The sequence below is a fragment of the Typha angustifolia genome, chromosome 9, assembly GCF_048772165.1.
Source record: "Typha angustifolia cultivar Huaian chromosome 9, ASM4877216v1, whole genome shotgun sequence".
In the NCBI taxonomy this organism is placed as follows: domain Eukaryota; kingdom Viridiplantae; phylum Streptophyta; class Magnoliopsida; order Poales; family Typhaceae; genus Typha; species Typha angustifolia.
In genome coordinates, this window is record NC_133247.1 from 3883723 (window position 1) to 3909514 (window position 25792).

At 35.6% G+C, this 25792-nt stretch overlaps 2 protein-coding genes across 3 annotated transcripts; one reads left to right on the plus strand and one right to left on the minus strand.

The window, feature by feature from the left end:
* Nucleotides 1-357: 357 nt before the first annotated feature.
* LOC140766596 (myosin-1-like) lies at nt 358-13104 on the minus strand. The gene is made up of 23 exons (XM_073106023.1): nt 12341-13104; nt 10733-10834; nt 10506-10649; nt 10258-10408; nt 10129-10156; nt 9727-9892; nt 9509-9572; nt 9397-9410; nt 9216-9300; nt 8738-8841; nt 8501-8639; nt 7512-7630; nt 7238-7390; nt 7073-7162; nt 6086-6163; nt 4454-4612; nt 4165-4368; nt 3677-3882; nt 3460-3595; nt 2951-3080; nt 2682-2828; nt 2517-2596; nt 358-1364 (listed from the first exon to the last, which is right to left on the minus strand). The coding sequence occupies exons 1-23, from the start codon at nt 12686-12688 to the stop codon at nt 690-692; spliced, it is 3522 nt and encodes a 1173-aa protein (XP_072962124.1). The 5' UTR covers nt 12689-13104; the 3' UTR covers nt 358-689.
* Nucleotides 13105-18699: 5595 nt separating this feature from the next.
* LOC140767628 (DEAD-box ATP-dependent RNA helicase 47A) lies at nt 18700-21617 on the plus strand. Of its 2 annotated transcripts, none has more exons than XM_073107622.1 (2): nt 18700-18890; nt 19589-21617. In XM_073107622.1, the coding sequence occupies exon 2, from the start codon at nt 19695-19697 to the stop codon at nt 21396-21398; it is 1704 nt and encodes a 567-aa protein (XP_072963723.1). In that variant the 5' UTR covers nt 18700-18890; nt 19589-19694; the 3' UTR covers nt 21399-21617. The 2 variants fall into 2 exon arrangements, with proteins under 2 accessions (XP_072963723.1, XP_072963722.1); XM_073107621.1 differs by having other exon boundaries at nt 19592-21617.
* Nucleotides 21618-25792: the final 4175 nt, after the last annotated feature.

Here is a 25792-nt window from a genome sequence, read left to right on the forward strand (position 1 = left end):
ATTTTGGATTAAAATATCATTAGAATATAGAATAGAATAATTAAATATTAAGGATAGTTATGTAATTCAAGACCCTTACCCAGTTACCCCTGCCGATTTTCTGATTAATCTTTTTCCCCTTCGCGAAAATGAGATTCATTTGAGTCATATCGTGACTGTTACGGGGTTTAAATATAAATTTGATTTTGAAAATATTTGCCACTAAGGGAAAAATAAAAATGTCCAAATAATCTATCAACACGAAGAAAATAAAACTAACAGGGTAAACAAGTCCATTAATTTACACAGATGCCACAATTTATGGATGGGTATAAGGGCAGAAGAACCAGGGTTTACCAAAATGATTGAACCACCTGCTGCTCAAGAAAAAGTCATTCATATAATCACTTATCGATCTAGATATGAAGAAATATTGTATGACAGCTCTTAATTTGCAAGAAACCTACTTGCCATTAAGCCAATTCAACTCCAAGTAATTACATACAATCGTGTTGTTGGGGTCACCTATTGCAAGGGGCATGGAAAACCTCTACAGTTGGTCTTCCATCATTCACAAAACCAGTGCGGGAAACTGGTTTGTTCCTTCATCATTTACAAACGCTGAGAAGGAAACTGGATTTTGTATTCTGGAGATCCTCAAATATATATAATGCTTGGCTTATAATGAGATGGAAGATGAAAGATATGTTTCAAATGATCTTTGAGCTGTTCAACCTTCCCCACCATTTTCTCTTTACCTTATCGGAATTTGCTTCATCAGTTCCCAGCTTGTTTAAAATAACCTTAGTCTCACGTAGGCGAAGGTTAAAATCCTTCTTCCATGATTCAAAGTTCTGTTTTAGCCGCCTCAGTTCTCTTTCTGGATTGAGGCTAGCTTCTGCCTGCCCAGACTTCACCTCCACCAGGAACTTCGTGTCGTCAACAAAAACTTGACTCCGTTGCTCGAATTCTTCAGCCAAGCGGCTGATAACACTGAGGCCTGCACTCATTTCACGGTCAAGGACCCGTGACCCCAAATGTGTCCCACTGTCCTCACGTCTCCTGGTTGCAACATGGTTTGTGTTACTGTCCCAGCTTTGCTCCACCGATGCATCTGATATTCGCTCAGCATCATCCATAGCAAGGCTTTTCTTTGCGATAGAAAGGCTGGACTGCAAAGATCTCATCTGCTTTTGCCACACTTCTTCCATAGATCTCATCTTTTGCTCGTATTCTAACCACCGGTTGTCATATTGCTGGAGTTTCTGATGGAGTATGTCATTCTCTTCTTCCTTCTCTCTAAGAGCAGCCTCAGCCTTCAAAATTCTCCTTTGTAGCTCTGCCAAGACAGATGCCTTAACCAGTATCTGATCAGATTCAGACCCCTGAACAAAATTAAAAATAGCTTCAGTGATTTACTCCATGCACATAATCAACAAAGAAAAGGTCAGTTCAAAAGACATAAAGCTCCAAGGCTGAACCAGCTCCTACTCAGTGACGTCTGCTTGAATTTTTCTAAATATTTCACAAAGTAAATAAATGAAAAACCAGAACATTGATGATGCATAATTGCTTCTATGTATCACATTCAACTAATATTTATATCCAAATAATAAGTGCAAGGAGGATGAATATTGTCCTAAGAGAATACAGCAATTTTTGCAGATATGACTATGTAAGTCCAATAATAAGATGGTTACAGTAGCATCTAATCAAAACTAATGGTTAAAGCCTGTCTTATAATGATATATAATTAGGTTTTTACTTCATTTTCGATGCATGAAGGAAAGATTTTCATCATCAGAAGTCCAAGTATCTGAATGATACTTGTACGAGGCACCTGTACAAGGCACCTGTCTTAAAATACTTGTATCTGAATAATACTAGTACAAGGCACCTGTCTTATAATGAAATATAATTAGGTTTTTATTTCATTTTAGATGCATGAAGGAAAGATTTTCATCATCAGAAGTCCAAGTATCTGAATGATACTTGTACAAGGCACCTGCACCCACATAAAAGGAGACAAAATACAGAGTTGACATTAAGAAATATCAAAATTGTGTTAAATTGCAAATGAATGTATTTAAATCTTTCTCAGAATCCAGTTTTATAGGTGTAGTTGTACTAACATTAAAAAGGAACTGTTTGCAACAGTCTTAAAGTATTTTATTAGAATAGCAAGAATGGAGAAAAACAGAGTATTCTAGCTTCCTACCAGAAAGAGAAACCTTAGTTGGCAAAACTATTTTATCTAGGAGCTGAAAATTGAAGTAAAAAGCTAAAAAAATTAAGGAATTGATAAAATTTTAATTAATAAACAATCTATATGCTAATGTTGCATATGAAGATCTATATTAATATCTTCAAATTTAGCCTATGAAATCAATTTCCAAGTAAGAACTTTTGCAGCAAATCCTATGATGTAGGAAGTTGAACATGTAGAATGATTTATATTAGATTGTGAGATGCATCTTTCTTATGCATCAATGCATGTTGCAAGGAAAACAAGTTGACTTATTAAAAAAATACACTACCTTCTTGTCTTCTAGTCCTCTTATGTTGTTCAGCAGGGCTATATTTCCAGAACACCTTCTAACGAGCCAACCACGGATAACTGTATAATATAACTGAAGAATCATTAGAGCAAATCCAACTGCATCATGTCTACCAAAAGACATTAAGAAAAAAGAGATTCTTACCTGACTGTATTACCACCGAAGCATTACGAATATCTACAAAGTTCTTCCTAGCAGCCCCTCCTTTAATATTTCTCTGCAAAATTATTGCAGCTCTGTGACTCTGCAGCAAGCCCAAATATACTTGTCTTGACCTCTCACCCCTGACAACTGCAAAAATTTATAAATAGCTCAAATCAGAGATTGAAATAAATAAAGAAACAAACCTTAAATCAGAAAAAGAAATAATTTCGAAAATCAAATTCCAATATTTTGAAGATTAGAAGATATACATGATTGCAATGTAACAATTGCTCTTGCCCGCTCCCTCACATGATGTCGGGCTTGATAGCCTCTGAAGCAGCTCTGGACCCTTAAAATACCATGCAGTGTGCGATTTCTTGTATCTTCCAGTGCGCCAATCTTTATTTTCAAGAGTCCATGATGACACCAACAAAAGAAATTTTTGACTCAATACTCTCACATGATCAAGTAAAACTCAGCTAAAGATGTACTAATCCTTTTCCAAGGGATCAAACAAATCATACTCTCACAAAACAAAACAAAACAAAACAAAACAAAACAAAACAAAACAAAACAAAAGAAATTGTGGTACCTAAAGCTGATGCAAGTCCTCAAATGGATGCATTTATTGGGGAGTATTATGTTATGGATCATAGTAAAGACATGTAGCAAACAGTCATATATTACTTGGTGCACTCTACATTACCAAACTAACAAGTCAGGGCAGTCGATAATGTGAATCAATCTGTCAGTTGACAACCAACGGTAGTTATCTCACCTGACCAGTTCGGAAGAACAATTTTGTGTATCCAACTTGGTACATCTCAGGCAAAATGTTGAATTGCTGAAGAATTGCAACTGAAACACTAAGTGGGTCTTGAGATGCAACGTTCTCAAGAAGAAGAAAGCCATACCTGGTATGGGAGAGAGCATTTATACCTTCTGAAATGGATAAGATTGCATAAATGATCTGGAAAAGCACAAAAGTCACTTACCGTCTGGCAAACTTTTGGTGAGACATTCTCGTAGGATACCCAGATCTTGAGATTCGGACTACTTCAAGAACACCACAACACCTAAGTTGTTGAAGTACCAGTCCTTGTTCATAAATTGCTGGACGTTGTGAATTGTTTGGCTTAATGCATCGTATGAAATGGGGTGTTGTACTCTCGAGTCTTTGCATCAATTGGAATAGTTGCCCCTAGAGATTGCAAGTAAAAGTTAATCAACATTGCTTATGTTATAGACTGTCCTGAGATACATTTGGGACATCTTGATGCAGACTGGGTTTAGATACAATCAACTGATAGAAACCAAATCCAATAATATTCCAGCTACAAGAGATGCAGGGAGATTGTACAACACCAAAACAAAAAATAAAAATCGTAGCACTTCTACTCTTCACTAAGACAAAGTAAATAAAAGCTTACAGCATCATATGAGCAATCAAAGTTGAGCAGAGAAAAACGTGCCAAAGATTTACCTTAAACTTCATCGCCACACTTAGCTTTTGGGAATCTGCTCCACTTGATCTATATGGATTTGATGACAAATTATCAGATTGTGCAAGCATCTTGGATGCAAATAATTGAGGAAGAATGCATTTGCTTGAAGCAAGGAGTTGAATAGAATCCATGTGCAATAGATCCCTATTCTTCTCTAGAAATCCCGAAGTGTCATAGGCCACCTAATTTTGGAGTTTAATTATCAATTACATTGAATTAATAAGCAAAGATAATTGTTGTATGAGTCATATAGGACATAAGGCAAACCTCCCCCGCATAGTGACGAACAGTGAAAGCTTTGCCTCTTTCTCCTCTAAAGCAAGAATTAAAATCAAGGTGCTGTTTAAGTTTGTTCGCAAAAGTGAGATCTGTACCATTAGGGAAAGTGGACTCCTCATCTAAAAGAGACAACAACCCCAACGGCTTCTGCATAGTGTAACAAAGAAAAAGTTGTGTCAATAATATACTGCATCTAATGAATATAAGATAATTATCCTTTTCTTGCATATTGACATCTATAGATCTCAGCAGCAGAAATGTAATAAAAAGTTCACAAATATATAAAATTCCATCTTGCTTTAATGATTCACCCGCTCTAACTAGAAATGTAACAAGTTTACTATGAATAGATCAAAGTGGGTAACAATATCAGATTTTCCCATTAATATATCATTCTAATGAAGGAAGAAAGGCCTTCAAGTTATGCTATTTCACTGTAAAAACCTCTAATATTTATACGACTTTGGGCATCCACAATTCTGTACTAACGTGCCAAAAGAGAAACTTAATTTTGAGCTTGCCACCACAAGTAGTGTAAACGACCCGAACTTGAGTAAGTTGGGCCTAGCTCAGCTCAGCTCAGCTCGATAGCATTTTTTTCTCAGCTTGAGCTTGGCTGGAGCTTGAGACAAGCTGAATAAACCTGGCTCAGCTCAATAGCTCAATAGCTCAATTGCGACCTCCTCGTCATCTTTCACGACAATGGCGTCTCCCTCGACACCGACTTATCGTCTCCCTCAACACTGGCAAAGAAGAAGGGGAACACAAAGTTGCTTGCTCCGGTGAATCAGTGGGGGAGGTGGTGGCGAGATTGACTAATGGGATCAAAGAAAGCCGATGTCAGTTGAGACAGAAGGGGCAATCACTTAGGATGATGGAGCGTTTTCAAAAACAATGGCAAAGCATGGTGGCTTGCCATGATGAAGGAATATCTCGTCTTGTAAGGGATGTGGTTGCTCAAATCAAAACAAAAGGAAAGGAACAAGGTGGCTTTCTTTGCAAGCCACTAATTTGTTGTCACTTCTAATGTGACTTGCATAGTGATGGAGGAAGAATAAAATATTTTGCAGATTGTGTTAAAGACTAGGCTGGACAATCTAAGGGCTATGGCTATATATATATATGTTATGGTAATCGAGCTCCAATCGAGCGAGTGAAATGACTCTAGCTCGGCTCAGCTCGATTAATTTTTCAAGCTAGAAAATTACGAGCCTTGCGAGCTGGTGAGTTCTTTTGATAGCCCTAACCACAAGTAATGTTAAATAGCACATCGGGCCGGATGAGCAATTGCCAAAACTAAGTGCATTAGTCCACTCTCATTTGATTGGACAATACACTAATTCATCACAATATTACAAACTAGATGGCACCATTGACAAAAAGAAGTCATTACTTCATTGCTAAGTGAAGTCCGGGGGAAGTAAACTGTAAAGGAAAAAAAGGGAAAAAAAAAACTCTGCTTAAATATGCTTTAACACAACAATACAGGATACCAAAGAAATCATATTAAGTAAAGCATCCCCTCCACAAATATTCAATACTTTTGGTAGCTAAGCGTAGGCAATCAACTGCAAACAAAAGAACCAGTAGGTAGAGTAAAACGAGTAAACTATTCCATACTTTCTCAAAAAGATTTAGGCAATCTTGGTTGTCCTCGAAGTCAACCTTTGCCCAGTCTATGCCATCTTCAATATATTCCTGTAGACAGAAATGATAGTATGTATATAATTTTTTAAGAGATCAAAACTACAGAATCAAAACATTTGGCGAAAAAAGATATTTAAGAGACACATGAGAAGATTATGTATAAGAAATCAACAACAAAATAGTTACAAAAAATAGAAAAGGAAAACAATGATAGAAGTGGAAAAGAAGTTAACTAGTGAGCTATGCATGACAAGTAAAGAGATAACTATATCATGACAAATATCAGAAGAATAAGGAAAAAGAATGCGATTAGAGAGAATACATATTAATTGATTTAAGGAGCATAATACAGCAAACCGAGATGCAGGAACATCAAACATACTTTTAGTTTTTTCGGGTAGTCAAGGCACGTACAAATTAGGTTATAGATTCTACTATGACTAAATACTCGATAATTCAGAGACCATTTTGGAATAACAACACCATCCTTCAAGTGTGCATAATTCATAAAAATAGGAAAGATGAAGCTCTAGCGGCAAATATTAACTTAAGTTTCTGTTTCTAAACACCAATGAGCTCTAAAGCAAATTCCAGATACTTAACTATCCTTCATTAGGATATTAACTCCATCGCTGATGATTCTTATGGTAGATTTGAATGTTTTGGTAAGAACAAAGAACTACAACTAGAATAGAAGAAAGTAGAGGCAACCTTTCAGACAAGTTTTCATAAGAAGTGTGTTATAATAATCATCTCTCTGCATGAACTATCATTCACTACCATAGAAGAAGATTTAAAATAACAGAGGCACTAAAGAACTTAATAAGAAATGTCACAAGAAGCTAAATAAATCAAAAATATAACCATAAAGTTTGAACTACAGCATGACAAAATCACATAAATCTTCATTACCTTATTTGTTTCTCCCTTTCTAGTTACTAAAAGATTGCACAAACTTACCTCTTGTTCCAGTTTAAACAAGTGGCGATTGAAGTGTTGTTGCAGCCTTTCATTAGCATAATTAATGCAAAATTGTTCAAAACTGTTCTTCTGCAAAAGCATGAATTCATTATGAGAATTTATCTAATAATTCCAACAGGCACATTCACGTGAGAAGAAGAGTACATCAAAAGATTCGAAGCCGTAGATATCGAGTATGCTAATAGATCTGCCAGTGCGACGCTTGCCAACTGCAAGTGATTTGTTGATCTGTTCTACGAGCCATTCAAACAGGCTAGCATATAGTGATTTAGCCAATGCATCTCTTGTGTCAGTTGCCTACAATGAAAAACAAAATAAGCTGGTGAGTTTTGAGTCACTCTTCAACAAAGATGAAAAATGAAACCAATATACCTTCTGGTTCAATAAATATTACTTCTAATTGACAAACATCACGAACCTGTGAAAGAGTAAGTTTCTGGACAATATTGTCATTGCCAACTCTCATTTTACGAGTTGATAGAGCTAATTTAAGATTGTCAAAACTACAACCAATAAGTTTAGCGACAGTATGTGCACCTGAAACATTACCAGTTGTCTTTAGTATAGAAACAACAGATGCACCACAGAAGATAGCCAAAGTAGAAGGTTAACAAATGATATGGCATAAAGTTAATGATAAGATTAAAAAAATATGTAGATTTGAGTTAACAAAAGAGCAGACTATAAATCTAGAGAAGAAAAGCAAGACGATGATCAAGGTAAAATTTTACAGCAAGTGGGAAATTTAAAGTGCTACATACATACAGAAAACAAAATGACTGGAAAATCAGTCTATGCTGGTTTGCAGACAACCCTTTATATTATAAACATGGACTTGGTATGGTAATGCATGCATCTGCATGTCCAAGTTCTGAGTCCCTCTCCACTCTGAAAGTATAAACTATTGACTCCATATCTAAGTGGCATTCTCATACTTGTGACATCACATTGACTCATGTACTCTGAGCCTCTGAAGTAAATAAAATGGTTCAGTTAACAGATTATAACAAATTCACATGCATAACAGAACAAGTTGAGACCTGAAATTTCATGGCATGAATAGATTTTTATTGAATCAAATGATAAAATGTCAAGGATCAGGAAACATTACCATCATTAAACAATGGAAAATTGACCTAATTTTAAGAGTCTTGTGGAGGACATAGGATACTCACAACTGAAAAGAAAGCCTGCTCTAATAATGGACAAGCAATAAGAAATAAAATCGATATTTGTCGGATTGGTGGACACAATCTGTACAAAGTTTAGGTAGTACAGAAGGACCTTGCTCAACTTGCCAACATCTATTTTGAATGAAAATATGGAAAAGAAAAAAAACTTGAAGAGGGTATAATAATATGAGAATAAATTTATGTATCATAAAAGAGATTGCTTGTAGGGTTTTACCTTCATCTGCAACCACTTCAGCATGGTTTTCATTATCAATCACAGTAAATGAAATTTCTCCCAACCATAGGACTGCACCAAGCATTGCAAATACATTCTCTTGATCCTCTTTGCTGATATGAACAACATTCATAGCTTCCTGGAACAATGGAAGTTAGTCAGCATGACAGTAGTGTACACTGAAGATATTATAAAGTGTAAGTATGAGACAAACTTGGGAAGCAATTAGAGCCATACCAGTACAGATCGAAACATTTCAGAATCATCAACACCAGCAATTGAATAGCAAGTGCTCTGCTTCAGATACTTATATTCATTTGCATGCCTCAAATTCAATTTCTCTATTTCCAGGAAAAAGAAAGCAGCATTTAAGCTGGTAAATGAGAAGTTACAACAAGAGAACAGTACAAAGCAGAAAATATAAGAACATCTCCAAAGTCCAGAAGAGATATGGCATCTAAAAAATAAAAGATCATATAAGTTCCACAATGATATCTTCCTAAAATAATGAATATGACAAATAATATATAGCATCAGAGAGCTACTGAGCTAACAGTGCCTATGTTTGAGAACAAGAGATAGTTGACTTACCTAAATGGTAAAGGGAGATAAAAGAGTTGAAAGCAAGATAAAACAGAAAGAAAAGCTATCTACGATAATAAGGTAACTGCTAAGCTGATAAAAAATATATATGACATAAATGGAGGTTTCATACCTCTTAAAGACGAGGGAGCACCAGAGCAAAGCTGATAAAAAATATGATATGACCGTTCACCAACTGCACATTGTACAACTCTTGACTGCACAAGAAAAAATTGGAGCAATTGAAATAACAAAAGATGAAATTACTTTTGTTCCAATAAAAAATACCCATAAAGAGGGTAAGTATTAAATACCTTCTCAAGTAGAACTGCCGTTGACAGCAAGCCAACAAGGAGGTCAAATGTCACAGTTAGTCCAAAATGAAGCATGTTTAGTGCAAAATAAAGAGAGTGAGCAGGAACTTACATGTTTGAATCATGGCACCACAAATTTTACCAGTAGTGCTGAAATGAATTTCAATAAGCTTTCCCTGAAATTGTAAACCAAGACATGAGTGAAAAATCTCAGAAGAAACACAAGTTATCAGCACAAGAATCTCAGACATGTGCTAGTAATTGTGTGGCTTCAAGAAAAGTTGGTAGATGACAACATGGGAAGGCTGTAGGATAAAGTAGATAACTCACAAACCGACTGGAATTATCATTCCTTGATGTCTTTGCATTGCCAAATGCCTCAAGTATTGGATTGGTCTGTAAGATTTCGTACTCTATGCCGCTACCTCCTCCAAGAGAAGCCAAATACTGCATTGCTATCTTTGCAGTTTCAGTTTTCCCTGCTCCACTCTCACCACTAAAAAGAACAAAATGATAAATTTGGTATTTGAGAAGATTGATTGGCTCTATGAACTTCATTATGAATTTATGATGCAGTGAAAAGGGAACAGACTCTGGACTTCTATAGCATAGAGTACAACGTACTATAGCATATAAGACAATATCAAATTACATTATTCTTTTCCTTATTTTACCATAGATTTATTACATATTCAAGCAGTGGCCAGAAAAATGCAACATCAACTTACAAACCTTATAATAATCGACTGATTCATTTCTTCTGCAGATAAAGAGTTGAACTTATAGTCAGTGATAAAGTAGATAAAATGACACATTATAAAAATTAATTTAGAAATGAAAAGCTAACTTCATCTAGATTACCTCTTATCATTTCACGTATGGCAGTATCAGCTATAGCATAAACATGTGGGCTGTCCATAATTTTACGTCTATATGCTTCAATGAAATCATTCCCGTAAAGACGGACTTTCTTAAATGGGTTGATAGCAACCAAAACTGGGCCTGCTTTAGTCTAAGGTGAAAAAAATGAAAGAAAGATGTCTTCATGTGACAAAATATGAATCTTTAGAGGTTAATACAAATTATTTACATGAATTAATAGTACTCACATATATCATGTCTTGGGAGTATCTATATTGCAAGTTGTACAAAACTGATGGTTCATGTAGATAACTGAGCTGCATTAGATCATCCACACCATCAAGAATTTCAGGATTTGCAGGTAGAAGACTCTCGGTGTTCACTTTTAACACCTGAAAATGATAGCTCCGATGATGAACCAAAATACATCAAGAAGTAAGATCAATTTTCATTAGTGTCAGATGGAATATCTTACTCCCCCCTCAGGAAGAGACAGAAAAGTCTCTGACCCAGAAGCTGAAAGTATCTTGCCTAATGCCCAATCACCATTTGTAAGCCGGCACCAAGCTTGAAGCTTCTGAAACAATAAACTTCAATATGAAATTCTTGCTGTCAAATGCTAGTCTGAACACTGTACCAATAAACTTATCATCATACTGATAAGAAAATTTTCTATAAATTTTATGTTACCAAAAATCAGTAGTTCAGAACTACAATATACAAGATGATGTATTGTGAGTTTGTGACAGTATGACCACAATGTCTTGTAGAATCTACTAGACAACAGTCATAAGATTAGTAAATTAGCATCACTCAAACGAAGCCTCCCTTTACAAGAACATGAATACCTTGGAAGTCAGAACAAAGTTCATTGTAAATCAATATACAAGATGTGGCTTAACAGTTCTGGCAGCCAGGAAAGAAAACTTTTCAAAGAACACGAACAAAGATAGAGAAGTACATGTAACTCGGCTGATCAGTTAGACAACATTTCAAATACCATCTATAGTTTGGTTTCAAGATGTATTGTTTCATTAAGCAGTAAATCTGTCGAAATATATGTTCTAATCTCACATCATATTTGTTATGATACATTTTATTGTTTATGCAATCAGCAATCCCCGTAATGAGATTCAATGCCTATCAAGACCAGGATGAACATCAGATATTTCTCTATCATAGCATTATGTCAAAAAATATGAACGAGCCCAATTATTAAAAGTCTTTTGTTACAAGACAGATGCTATGCTAGTTGTTTAAAGTTAGAAAATGTACTGAGGAATCCATATACCTCTATTATAAAAGAGGCAAATCAGGATAATGAAAAGCCAATAAAGAAAATTGTACTAGATTTTGTATGTAGAGTCGACATTATAATACAGCCCTTGAAACACCAAAAATCTTCATCTCAGTGAGATACTATAGTTAAACTGGTGAGGCAAATTATATCTAACAAAGGAGGTCTACGATATCAAATTACCTATTATGACTTATTATCAAATATAGATATACTAGCCATTCCAATTACTGTGAGACAGGAAAAGAATTTCAAAAAATTTATTGCAAAATCAATTTTTTTAAACAAAAGGCAACTTCAAACAACGAGAGGAGGCTCATTATAATGCAACAAAGGCAATTTAAAATATTAGACCAGAAGACATCCAAGTCACAATAATGCAGAATTGCAGATGAAGAGTTTTGCAGTCTTATGACGAAAAAACAAGTTGGGTGTGTTTAGCTAGGACTGAAAGGGAAAGTGAGATAGTATTAACAGTTCAGTCACCAGACGATCCCCAAAGTATTGTAAAATTAAAACAGATACTTGTGACACAATTAGGCAACATCAATAATGATCAAGAGTAGGATAGCCAATAATCAACCATTCTGCAAATTAAGCAAACAAGTTCTTTTAATATTACGAGTTAGAAGACAGTTGCGTCCGCAAGTAAAGATACATAATTGTTTGCAAGACAATATTAACTCAAAACTTGTAAAAGCTGCATAATTTACGAGCTAGATTCTAAAATGGCAGAAGATCATTAATTTCTACGTGAATGGAAGTAAAAGATGTAGAAGTGTGCACCTTTTTCGCACCGTAAGAACTAGTATCACTCCATCTGGACTCAATTCGTGCCGGCGACACCGCTGGCAACCGAGACATTGCGGATTCCCCTTCTTCTTCTTCCAACGGCCTCTCCTCCCGCGAAGTGGTCTTTGAACTGTACGGTGACTCGTCGTTTCCCTCTATACTTCCCACCTCCTCTTCCTCCAAAGCTCCGAGATTGCTCGTTTCTTGCTTCTTTCCATCTTCCTCCCCCGAAGGAGAACCAGTGGTGAATCGGAAATCGAGCGGCAAAGACCGCACCGACTTGAGCGCGAGCGGCACGCGCGATTTCACGGCCGATCTCTTCGGCATTTCCACTGACGTCATCGCAATCGGATCAAATACCCTCCCAAATCGAACTGAAGCCCTAGATGAACTCCCGAATCGCGATCAAAACAAGATTCGTTCAAATCTTCTCACAAATATTGAGCCTAATCCCCAACAATTCAAAAGAAAACCCAAACATTCAAACAAAATGGAGAGATAAATAGAGCCGGACGATTCTTGGATCTAAAACATCGTCCACCAGCGGAAACCTTGAAGAAAATCCAATAAAGTGGAAAAGAGAAGAGAGAAAAAGAATCCTAAACAAACGAGTAAATGATCTCCTAGTATCTCTGAATCGGTTTAATCAAGAAAAGAACCAATTCGAGAGAAATGGAAGCCAAGTAAAGAGAGGAGCTCCTCTGTGTGCTCTCTCCTTCTCTCTCTCTCTCTCCTTTTCCCTCACCTCCTCTCCTATTTTTTTAATACCACAAAAATATATACGCAGATATTATTTTACTCCCTTGGTCGATAAATTTCTTTATATCCTTTTCGGAAAGTTCTCCCACCGTTCACAAAGTGACACTTACGGTCGAGCAAATCCTCCTCCGATCAAGGAAAAATAAACACTAACGGAGTTAACGGCTACGCCGAATGACTGATTTACCCCTACACGTACCTAGTATAATACGGAATATATATTCCCCGGCAAGGACGAAGTTGGAATTAACGGTGGGGCCCAGGAGATTCAGGTTAAGATTTTCTATTTGAATTTTGAAATACAATTAATGCGGGGTGTTTTCTGCAAAAAGAGGCAAGGACGTAAAGAGGAAGGAGGGAGCCCGTCGAGGCTAGCGTCTTGGGCCCGTTTCAAAAGTGAACCGTCGGATCGAGATCCGACGGCGCAGATAGGAACTCAACTGTTTCGCTCTCCTATTCTTCGGTGGAGAAAAAGCCGGCAAAAAGCGGACCTGGGAAAGCCGGTCACGTGTTGCGTTGTCGTCTTCGAGTTTGGATCCGGACGTTCAAATGATTCTATCTCTTCTTTAATGTTAATGATACCATTTCCCATCATTAAACTAAATATTAAACCCTTTTTTTTCTAAGTACACCATCATATCATCCAATTCCATTAAGTTTGCATGTAGACAATAGAGTTGATATTTAATAAAATATTTATTAAAACACTCTCTACTAAAAATTAAAAATAAAAATAAAAAAAGGTTTAGGCCATGTAATGTTATTTTCACACAAATAAACCAACCTTATTATGGTCCAAAATCTTCCTTTTCTTCTTTCAATCATATATCTCCAGCTATGGGGCTAACTGGAATGCCTTGGAATCCACTCAGACTACATGTGTGGTAGGGCTAAACAGTCAGAGGTGGGTGATTGAACAACCAAGAACTCAATATAGGAGTTGTTTGGATAGAGATTAACCAGCCGAACAAATTGGCCTCAATAAATTTTTTAAGAACAAATTATTAAAGATAACTTATATTATAGGTATTTAGTTCTTTTAATCATATAGGTGTAAAAATAATTTTAATTTTCTCCAGTAAAAATTTGTTCTATTGGTCGCTATCAAGTTAAATTTAAGTCGGTTGGCTAATGATAAATACCCATGTGATAGATTCGCGGTGATAATAAAAGCAAAATATAAGATGTTTCTCATAAATTTTCTAATTTATTTTTATGTTTATGGGACAAATTAGATTCCTGGCAATAGATATCTATACATATGGATAGGCCCCTAATAAAGTACATTGTTCATGTGCAAACTTTTATAGGCCATAACTCATTGTCCTCTTTGACCATCTGGATAATTAATGATCCCTTTGAAAGCTAATTCTTTTACTCCTTGTGAATTAACTTTGTCAAATGAACAACTAACAAATTAGTGGAATTGGTCGTTCCTCATTGGCTGCTATAAAGAATTAAGCCCTTCACATTTCATTGTTTGATTCCATCTGAAATCAATTCCAAATTTGACTCCCAAAAGAAAAACTAACACATCATTTGCTTTGTTGCACTTTGGCAATCTTGTGCATGATTGTTTCTAACAAAAGTTAGAGTTTGGAAGTTATCCAAAGCTAGCTAGAGTTTAGATAACTCTGGGGTTTTCCATTTTCTAGAAGAAGCCACAATTCCAGTGTTGGAATGCTTCAAAAATTATAAGTCTCCGCGCTAATTTTAAGTCAACCAACATTTTTTTATTAGACTTTCCGTAATTATTATTTATCATAAGAGTTAGTTCTCTCTGATATATATATATAATTCTTCATTTTTAGTTTTAATGGTAGGACCCGAGGATTGTGATAAGTGATTGGCGTGATCATACCTACTTTTAAGATATACTTGTTGATAGCATCTTTCTTATGTTTATATTAACTAGGATGTTTGTTTTTAGCTGATGAAAGGTCGCCATATTACTGTTAAGCTAACATGTAGTAGTTAATAAATTAACTTAATTTTATGTTCTTCAAAAAGTGGTCTCTTGCTATATACCTACATAAACTTTCTATTTCATTAGCTACATGGAGTTGAAGCAGACAGCCATGTGAAGAACAAACCATGTGAAGAACAAGCCATGAGCCCATGATGATGATGATGCAAACAAGCCATCTCTCCTCTTCTAAATCATCATGGCATGCTCGCCATCTAGGAAAGAAAAAGAAAAAAAGAGAGCATGCATTATACATTGAAACTGACATGAAACACCAACCAGCATATATATATATATATATATATATCGACTATCTCACGCCAAACTTAGGGAGTTAAAAATGGATAGATGATATGACTTTCAAGCTACTACTGAACGCAACTCTTTAACTAGTTTGTGAGGTAAAACTTGATGATAGATTTTGTCTAGTGTTAGCTTGTTTTTAGTTCAAGCTAAGTATATATTTATATTATATTTTAAGCTTAAATAGATCTAAGCGAGCCAACTTTGGCTAAGCTTGACTCGTTTATTTTAACCACCTTGATAATATATACCATGCATTTTTTTAATTCAAAAAAGAAATATAATCATATTATTTTAAAAGAAAAAAAAAGAGTTCTATAAATAGAGAGGATGTTCTTGTTGTCTAATAAGTCTTTTGAAATTGATATGCTAAGAGATATAGCTGCCATATATACATATATATTAAAAGGTTATTATGCCTCAAGATGATATATTGAATATATTTTTTATTTAATTTAATTTTATGCTATAATATCTATGTTAAAATTACATTACATATTTTATGTTTTTTATTTTTGTTATGTCAAATTTTATGCAGTTCTATGTGTTTCTTACTTTCTTTATATTCTTTATATTTTCAATAGTTTTTATTTGTTAAATTTAATATATTATAAATTAGAGATCAATATATATTTCATAGAATTAAACCAATCAATCGAAAAGTATTAAGATTTCCTTAGTTTTGAGATATAGAAGATACATTTTGAGTTTTAAGCAGAGGAGGATGAAAGAGTATGGGCTCAACTGCTAAAGAGGAATGCAGTGGTCCATATCGTATCATAAAATCAGTTGACTCAAAAGTCTAAGTTGTCAGGCGAACAAGTGACCATCCAGAGTTCTAGATAGGCAGATACATCTTGGTGCAAATTTGATTAGGCTATAAAAGTTGATAAGAGTAGTAAAGGTAGAGAGGGGAAGAAAGGGGCATGACTAAGGGAAAGAGATACCCATATGTGAGGGTGTGGTTATTATTATAATAGAAAGGTTGAGAGGAGTGGAGAAAAGGAAAAAAAAGAGAGAGGATGATGGGTGGAGCTGACATCAACTCAGAGCAAAAATGGGGACCTTAATGGCACAGGGCCAATAATGGGAGTATGTGATCTTTGTTCACTGATCATCATCTCCTTTGGTAAGGAATAAGTAGGTGCTTGGAAGCAAAAGGAGTGGAATGAGTTTATCTAAGTAAAACGCTGATAATTTGAGGTGCTTTTCAAGTAAAACATGAATTATATTAGTGTTTTTGTTGAAATGATTTAGATAATGCTTTGTATCCCTTAGCCTAGAAGGGTATTTACTTAAAATTACTTAACAGTTAAAGTATTTTACTGAAATGCTTAATAGTTGAGCATTCTAGTTAGGACTATAGTGAAATAAATCATTTTTAGTATTTAAATTTAGATGTAATCTAAATTGGTCAAAAATTCAATATTGGGCTTGACCCTGCCCATCCGGCTCACTTACAAAGGCTTAAAGCCCACCCATTAGACCTGGCCAGGTAACTAACTCTCTTCCAAGCTTTTATCACGGTGTTATTTTTAAGTAACTTTTTTCCAATATATGGTATAATTAATTGTGATCAAATCAGTTCCTTAGAAAAAAGAAGAAGAAGTGAGAGATGATCAGCCTAGTTTTTACTAGAGAAAGACGAAGATAGTGAACTTATGATGCTAGTATCCAGACTATAAAGAGGTCGTGAGAAGCCTAGCAAGCAACAAGTCATTTCATCAAATATTACTTACGTGCACAACCATCTACAATAAGAAGCAACGAGCAAGGAGTAGCGTGCACACCTTTCGGTGCATTAGTGAGCAACAAAAGAATCAAGCTCTATCGCGAGATGGGAAATATTTTGATGACGGATAGACACAAGCCCATAGTGGGAGGAGCTGAAGGGAAGTGGCTAAGCCTACCTCCAGCCAAGATTGAGGAACTCAGAGTTCGAGGAAGGGAGTTCATACTGAGACAGTGGATTCAAAAGTTATATTTGAGCGAGTGATCATTCCCAAATGGAGGAACAAAGCTCATGACATTGTTTAAAGAAGATATGGTCTATCATCTTCCATGGAGACCGCAAATCCAGCACTAAAGAATAATTTTCACTGTATAATAATAATAATAGTAATAATAAAAATTAATAACTAGTGTGTGAATTAGTATCATAATAATATCAATATTCCTACTCGAGTTCGCCGCCATTAAGCTCCCCGGCCATCACCAATCTATTGTTGTCACCAAGCTTCCTTGCCCTCACCACTCTATCACCGCCGCCAAACTCCACTGTTATCACTACTTTATCGCTTCACCTATTTATAGGTAATTTGAGTTAAATTATCTATTTATAAGTAATTTTATTGATCAGATGTGTATGTCCTTTTAAGCTCTTACAATATTTGCTTGTTATGATCTTCTATAGCTGATCTTTTTAGTAATTGTGGTCCTTGTTTTGATCTAGTTTCTTCTAAGATGCTTCAGAAACCTATTCATCCAAGGTTAATTAGATGTAGGTCTTTATGCAGGTTAATTAGCAATTGATTATTTTAATGACTTCTCTTTTACTTCCTTAATGGTCAGAAATATAAAAGTAGCTACTTACTAGAAGCACTTTCTCAACTCACCACTGGAAATATAAAAATAATTACATATAGAAGGTTTGTGTATAATTCTAGACTTTGTATTTGAATTTGTGTTAATTTAACTTTCTTAACGTCAATGTGAACGAATTGTTCATACGTTGAAGCTATTTGTATGTTAATGCTCAATCGAAGTGATATTTGTTTCTTGCTGTTATAATTTTGTTAATGATGTTATATTATATAGAATGTGTTATTTGCTTCTAATTATTAATGATGTGTTCTATAGTTTTTTTTTTATATAGATTAATTTTATTAAATTTATGTATTTAATGTATAAAAATTTATTTTTGTAGAACTTTTAATTTTTATATTAATTGTGTCTAAAAAAATGCCATAATCTATTTAAGATTCTATAAGTTTTCCATTAAGATTCGATCTATGTTAAAAAATTTATTCTATCTGTATCTAAAAATTATCGGTATCTTTTTTAGTTAGGATATGATTTTAAATTTTATTTTCTGTGTTGAATATCCATACCCCAAAATAGGATAAGTATCTGTATCCCCTATATTTTCGGAGTATCTTAAATTAAAATTATTAACTTTTGTTTTTAGAGATACGGGGTTAAATATAGCTGGATACTTTTTGAATACAGTTTAGATTTATTTAGGTAATCGGGCGGATTTAATTTTATAAAACCGTTAAGAAACCCGTTAAGGTCATCAACCTACTCCACCCCCCATTCGTTCTCCCCCGTTGGTTCTCCCCTCTTTCAAACATTTCATCACGCCCTAGCTCTCCCCCTCCCTCTCTCAACGTCTCTCTCGACCACAACGCCGCCGCCGCTCCCCGTTCTCCCCCTTTCTCGACGAGCCAGCCGACGGCGACGCCATTCTCTCGGCACTCCACAACGACGATCGTCCTCTCTCACTCTCTCACGCCGGTATTTTCTTCTCCCTCTAATTGTCTCTCTCTCTCTTTTTTTTCTCAGTTTCTTCTCTGAATTTTCTTCCACTTTCCCCTTCATAAATTCTGTTTTCAGTTTCGTTCCTCAGTTCTTTTTATCTTTATTTTATCTTTTTCTTTTCTCAGTTTTTTCTCCCTATCATATGGATACTTTAGTATTACATGATTAATTGTCTTCTTTGTCTAATTCTGATATAGTTACTTAAGCTGACGTGTTCTTTGTCTAATTGCCTTTAGTATCTACTATTCTCGTTTTTGCTATTAAATGGTAACGTAGATAATAGAGATACTGAAATATTGAATGCAATGTCATGTGTAGATCATCATTAGAGTATAAATTTCTTTTTGCACATACACATGTATAGGTTGTCATTAGGATATAACTTTTTATTGTTTAGACGTATCAAAATCCTGTTTTTTAAGAATTTTCTGCATCCCTGGATCCGAATTGTATCCATATTCTCTATATGTATCCGTGCTTCATTGGTTGAGCACTCTCCGATCCGTCTCCCGACAAAAATTATGAATATGTTTCCACTCTTATGCATAATGCATGAGAGTGGAAATGTTTACTTTGCTCTTTATCTGAAACTAAGAAAATAGGTGCCATCATAATGAATGTCTTAACCAGTAGATAAGGTTCCTTACGATGTGTGGCCTTGCTTTTCCTCTTAGCAGGTGAAAGCTGCATCATGCACTAGAGCTCTTCCTATATCAATATTTGGGTAACTACGGAGGCTATCACCGTATTTGCCCACTATATTTTGTTTGAGAGCTTAAAATGCAGCTAATTATTGGACACACAAATCGGAATTTGCTTGCGCTGGCATCCAGTCGTTCGTACCTCTTTGTTGGCGATTGCTTTTCCTCGAGGAAGCTATCTGTTTTGAGGATAAATAAGTTCCACAAAGCTGCTTGGATTAGTGATAAAGCTCATGATAAAAGCAGTCCACTATCTCTTTCCAGTCTTGGAGTCAAATGCAAAGCTGTATCAGAGAAGAAAGATAAAACAGTTGATCTTGAAACCTCAAAGCTGTCTGCTAAAGTTTCTCCAATTAAAGCTAAAACTCCCAGGAATAGCTTGCCAAAGACTGTACGGACGAAAAGTACACTGAAAATAGACGAAAATGTGTTCTCTGCAAAGACATTCTCAGAGCTTGGCCTGTCGCCTTTGTTAATCGATCAATTGGAGAAGGAAGGTCTGATTGTTCCTACTGATATTCAGTCTACTGCTATTCCAACCATTTTGAAGAAACATGATGTTGTCATTCAATCTTATACTGGTTCTGGAAAGACACTTGCTTATCTTCTCCCTATTCTCTCCGAGGTGGGTCCACTAAAAAAGACTACATCAGAAGACCTGTCTGACAAGAAACCAAGCATAGAAGCAGTCATTGTTGCTCCTTCAAGAGAGTTAGGCATGCAAATAATAAGAGAGGCAGAGAAATTACTGGGTCCTGCTGATAAGAAGTGCGTCCAACAGCTTGTTGGTGGTGCAAACCGTTCAAGACAGGAAGAAGCCCTCAAGAAAAATAAACCACTCATTGTTGTTGGCACACCAGGACGTATTGCAGAGATTTCAGCAGCCGGAAAGCTTCACACGCATGGCTGTCGTTTCCTGGTATTGGATGAAGTTGATCAGCTTTTGTCTTTCAATTACCGAGAAGATATGCATCGAATACTTGAGCATGTGGGGAGGAAATCTGGTACACAACCAAGTGGAATACTTGGTCCACTTGCCAGGCGATCTGAGCGTCAAACCGTCATGGTGTCTGCAACAGTACCATTTTCAGTCATACGGGCAGCTAGGAGTTGGGGACGCGACCCAATCCTTGTGAGAGCTAAAACTGCAGTTCCTCTTGATTCGATCTCCCTTCCAGGGTCAACTCCTTTTGGATCCAGTTCTGATGGAACCTCTACCTCAAGCCCTGTAACACAAGGAGCAGTTGACAGCTTGCCACCAGGCTTGGAACATTACTACTGTGTTTCCAAGGCTCAACACAAAGTTGACACCTTACGGAGATGTGTCCATGCCCTGGATGCACAGACAGTGATTGCCTTCATGAACAACACCAAGCCACTAAAGGATGCTGTCTTTAAGCTAGAGGCTCGTGGGATCAAGGCTGCAGAGTTACACGGTGATCTTAGCAAACTTGCTAGGTCAACAACTTTAAAGAAATTCAAGGATGGTGAACTCAGAATTTTGGTGACAAATGAATTGTCTGCTAGGGGACTAGATGTGCCAGAGTGTGACCTTGTGGTCAATTTGGGTCTTCCAACAGACTCAATTCATTATGCCCATAGGGCAGGAAGGACAGGCCGACTTGGCCGCAAAGGAAGTGTGGTCACAATATGTGAAGAACCCGAGGTGTTTATTGTGAAGAAGCTACGTAGGCAACTAGCTGTTGCTATCCAGTTATGTGAATTTGTAGAAGGTAAGATTGTTATTCACAAAGAGGAGGAGTCAGCAGGGATGACGAGTTAATACTATTTACATATCAATACTTAATAATGTTGAGGTCTCTGTTATCTATGATGTTGCACTATTCTCTTATCACAGTGAGCTGTTCTTTGTGAGCATATAAGCAGGAAAAATAATGTTTTGTGAGCTTATTGAAATGAGAAATCTTGAACAGTATGCTAAAATATTGGCCCATGGACTATTGAAGGATGTGGTTAACTTTAAATATAAAGCCCATCAGTGAAGCTTGCCCGTCTTTCTTTCTTTCTTTCTTTCTTTCTCAACCTTGCCTAATTACAGGCTGACCTTCTCTATGAGAACTCAATTCTTGATCACATGATACCATTTACCTTAATTTCTTTTAACAAGTCAAACATTATTGTTGCAGCACCTTAGTTTTTTTTTTCTTTGACAATTAGACTCTATTATCGCACTTTTCTGCAGTAATTCGATCACTTTCTTGGGTTATGTTAAAGAACTAAATAGTTTCCTAGCCAAGATCAGATCTTCTATCACCAGTACATGAGCATGCATATTTTTAGCATTCCTGGCATTCCAAAGTGCAACCTTTGATCTGCACCTGGCTCATAGATGTCAACTAATTTGAGTCGTATGAGCTTGGTTTCCGCACATTCTTTTTCAATTATATCACAGCAAAAGTTATAATTTTTCTCCAATCTCTTGTGATTAATTTTGACCAAGCTCTTCATAGTAAAGAGGCTTAAGTAAAAGAGAAAGTGTAAGCATCTGAGAGATGCTCTTATTATCTTATTCATTCCCCCCAAATGCATTCCTTTCAAACTGAAACTTAATTTCCAAGAAAGAGCACCGACCCTTGACAAGTATTAATCTACCAATTCACATTATAAAATCCTCCCTTTTATTATGACCAATACTTTCCATAGCAAGATAGCAAGTGATGGTGAAGAAGCCCACTAATAACCAAAAGTATTAGAAAAAGAGAAAAAAACAAAGACCAAATGTTGGGTCTCTTTGTGAATCGGTCAAAGCCCAGGTAGATAGACACAACCCCAGAGAGTCCCAGTCCAGCACTGCTCCACTTCATTCTGCAAGTACAAAAACCTGGACCTTTACAAAGACATTGTGTCCTTCTCCATCCTCCAACTGCTAATTATAAATGATTAAACTCTAATGTGAAGGTCATCCTGTGCGTAAGCAAACCTGGGCTTGCTGAGCTAATCAATGGAAGTAAGCATTTCTATATTCCTGCGTCAGTCATTCATGAATCAGCTCATCCATTATGTTCATTCTGATTAAATTTGATTCAAACAACCAACTAGCAAAAAGGATCTTGAGTTCAAATCTAATTAAGCACCAACTTTTAATAAATTATTATGCATAGGTATCAGTTTGTAATTAATTTCAACCTAAGACCGAGCATAATCGGTTTGTAAGCTTCACTGCTTAAGTTTAATTATAGTTAGTTTGTATGTGCTAGTTTAAAGAGAAGGTGTTTAATGTCTTGTTTAGCATATTTTCCTTGATTTCTGAGGATGAAAAGGAAAGAAGTAATGGGAGAATCAAAGCCACCAAGGTCTAAATCCTGTGAGTCAGTCAATAAAATGACTATTTCCACTATCAGATCTTTAAGGAGAGAGACTTGGATCAATATGTTTGTATGCTAAATAGGGTGGCAATGGACCCACTAAACCACAAAATCCGATCAGATCTTATAATAGGATAAGATTTTATTCCCACTCATGACAAACTTATAAGGTATATATTGTCGGAATCTCTTGTTAAGATCTCAGATTCAGGTTAGATTCGGATCTAGAGCAATTCAATCAATTGATTTTGATATTAACTTGGGCTGCATCAGCTACAGTTCTACGAAGTTACTATCTCGTTTAATATCTAAGAAAGCTCAATTTAATTAATTAATAGATAGTGATGTATAATTAGACCCAGACGAGAAGTCCACGTAGACTTTGGGGTATCCTGCGTTCACATACATGAATACTCCAGTCCAGACAAAGGAGGACTGGAAGCAAGAAAGCACCTCGTGATTTAAGAGATGTATAATAAATGCTTCATGAAATGACTTGAGAGTGACCATTATAGAATCCACAACAAGTTGGAATTAAGATTTAAGATGCCAAGAATAAAGCTTTGTAACGTACCTAATTAATTTACCTTCGAAGCTAAATATAAGACTAAATGAGTTACAAAACCTATTGAGTGATTTGCATTGGAATTTTTTCTCTAACACTTAGTGAATTTTTAGTACTTTTTAAATTTCTATATAAATTAGTGCGTAGATAAAGAAAATGCATATTTAATTTTGCTGACGTGCCACAGCACAAAGTATAGTCACCCAAATGGATAGCAAATAGTGTCTGCATGGGTTGTTAGTATGGAGTGTCATTGGAATAATATTAAGAAGTAATACCACCTTTTTATGCTGTGTGCATGATAAGTTTCATATATTATAATATTCTTTGTGAGAAGAAAGTTCCACATATAATAATATAGATTAGTAAAAAAAATTAGAAATATCCTCATTGATAAATCTGTTTATCAAATTAACAAATTCTTGGAAAGATCAAGTACTAACAAACAAATATAGTTTAGGATTTTTTATTTTTGTTGTTGTTGGTAGGAGACGTGTTGGTGGGAGCCTTAAGCTTTTGTTTATTATGCAGTTGTTACAACACTGTGTATAATATTATGCATTGTGATTTCAAGGTTTAGACACATTGAGCTTCTCTGAGAAGTATTGATGCTGACAACTAAGGAAATTTAGATTAAGCTTGTCTAATATGACTGCAATCAATGTGAAAGATCTATGATGACTTAGGCTCTAAGGGAGGGGTGTTTCTTCAAAAAAAAGGTTATTTACTGGAATGGTATATCACTCGAATTTAATATTTAAATAGGTCTCCTCTTGACATGAGCCACCTCACGAGTTTGGCAGAAAACTAATTGGACTAATTAGCATCTAATAATATAATTAAAACATCAAATATATCAACACTTCACTCGGTGAATAAAATATAAATCTTATCAGTGTTTAACACTGTGTTATGTGGACCCTTCAGTGTTTTTTTTTCTTCCATTTCTTTGTTGTGTGAACTTATATCGACTAAGAGGTTTTTAGTAGCACATAATAACTGCCAGTTCTTTTTAGCACTTCTTTTAAGATAAGAAACCAGACAGTTTAGTAGACTCGTTTAGATATTAAATTTGAGGGTGGATTAATGTCAGTAAATAAGTTTGTGATGAGATTTTAGTTTAAGAAAAAAAGAAGAAGAAGAAAGAAGAAGAAACTCTCCAATCTTTTAAAGCATAAAATAGTCAATCTCATAGATACCCACCTGGAAACACGAAACAACCAAATAATAATTGTTAATAACCATAAAATATAACATCAAACTACTTTCCATTGAACGATATGAGAAAAGTGCAGACCGTTCCAGGCCAGTAGCATGGCAAGTTCCATCTCAATAGATAGCAATCTCTTTTGCTGATTGGGGCAAGAAGCTTTCTTGCACTGATAGACATGGGGATATTAAAAGAAAAATTAAGGAGCAATAAAATTGCATAGAGTGGATAGTAAGCAGAGCAGTTAAATTGACCGATTAGCTTCCACTATCTAATCAAATAATTGTCACTGGCCCAAGTGATAGAGCCCTAAAAGGATATGTATATAGTCTAGACATTTAGTTATGGTAGCTATTCAATGGTCAATTATAGATTATTGCATGAAGTCTTAGACCAAGTCCACTACGTGGCCATCAAATAGTGTCAGGGAAAGCAACTGTTATCTTCTACCTTTCTTTTATTTATTTTCCAAAGAAATAGTCAATAAGGCAGATCTTATCCCAGCTGATAGGATCATAGGAGGAAGATTAAAAGAAAAGAAAAGAAAAAAAAAGGAAAGAAAAATACGATTAATCTTTTTCCAAAATAGTTCAAAACTAAAGATTTGTACCAAATTGGTGATAAGATAATGGAATACAATGAAGCATAAAGGTTTACAAAGTTAATTATAATCAGGGATGGTTGAGGTTAAGGCAAAGCACGCACTAACGTGAGTAAACTATACTGCATGGCCACTGGGGGGAACATTGGCATGCATAGATAAATGATAGCCTGAGCCCTGACTCCTGAGGCATATGTTTTTTAAAAGAGAGAGAGAGAAAAATGTTGGCCGTACTTATTGGGTCACTTGAAGACAAAGATGGCAGTTTTTTCTATGTTACGGCCTGTAGTTAATTTTTTCTCTTTTGTTGATTGAGAAGTTGCAGGTGCGAGCCTAACAAAAGTTCTTATAAAATGGGGGAAGAGATCATTAGGTGCGAGTGATCAGTTTGGGAGCACCATTAGATGCATGCTTACTCTAACAACCAGCAAAATATATATATATATCACTGAATCAAAGCTAGATTCTCCCAAGT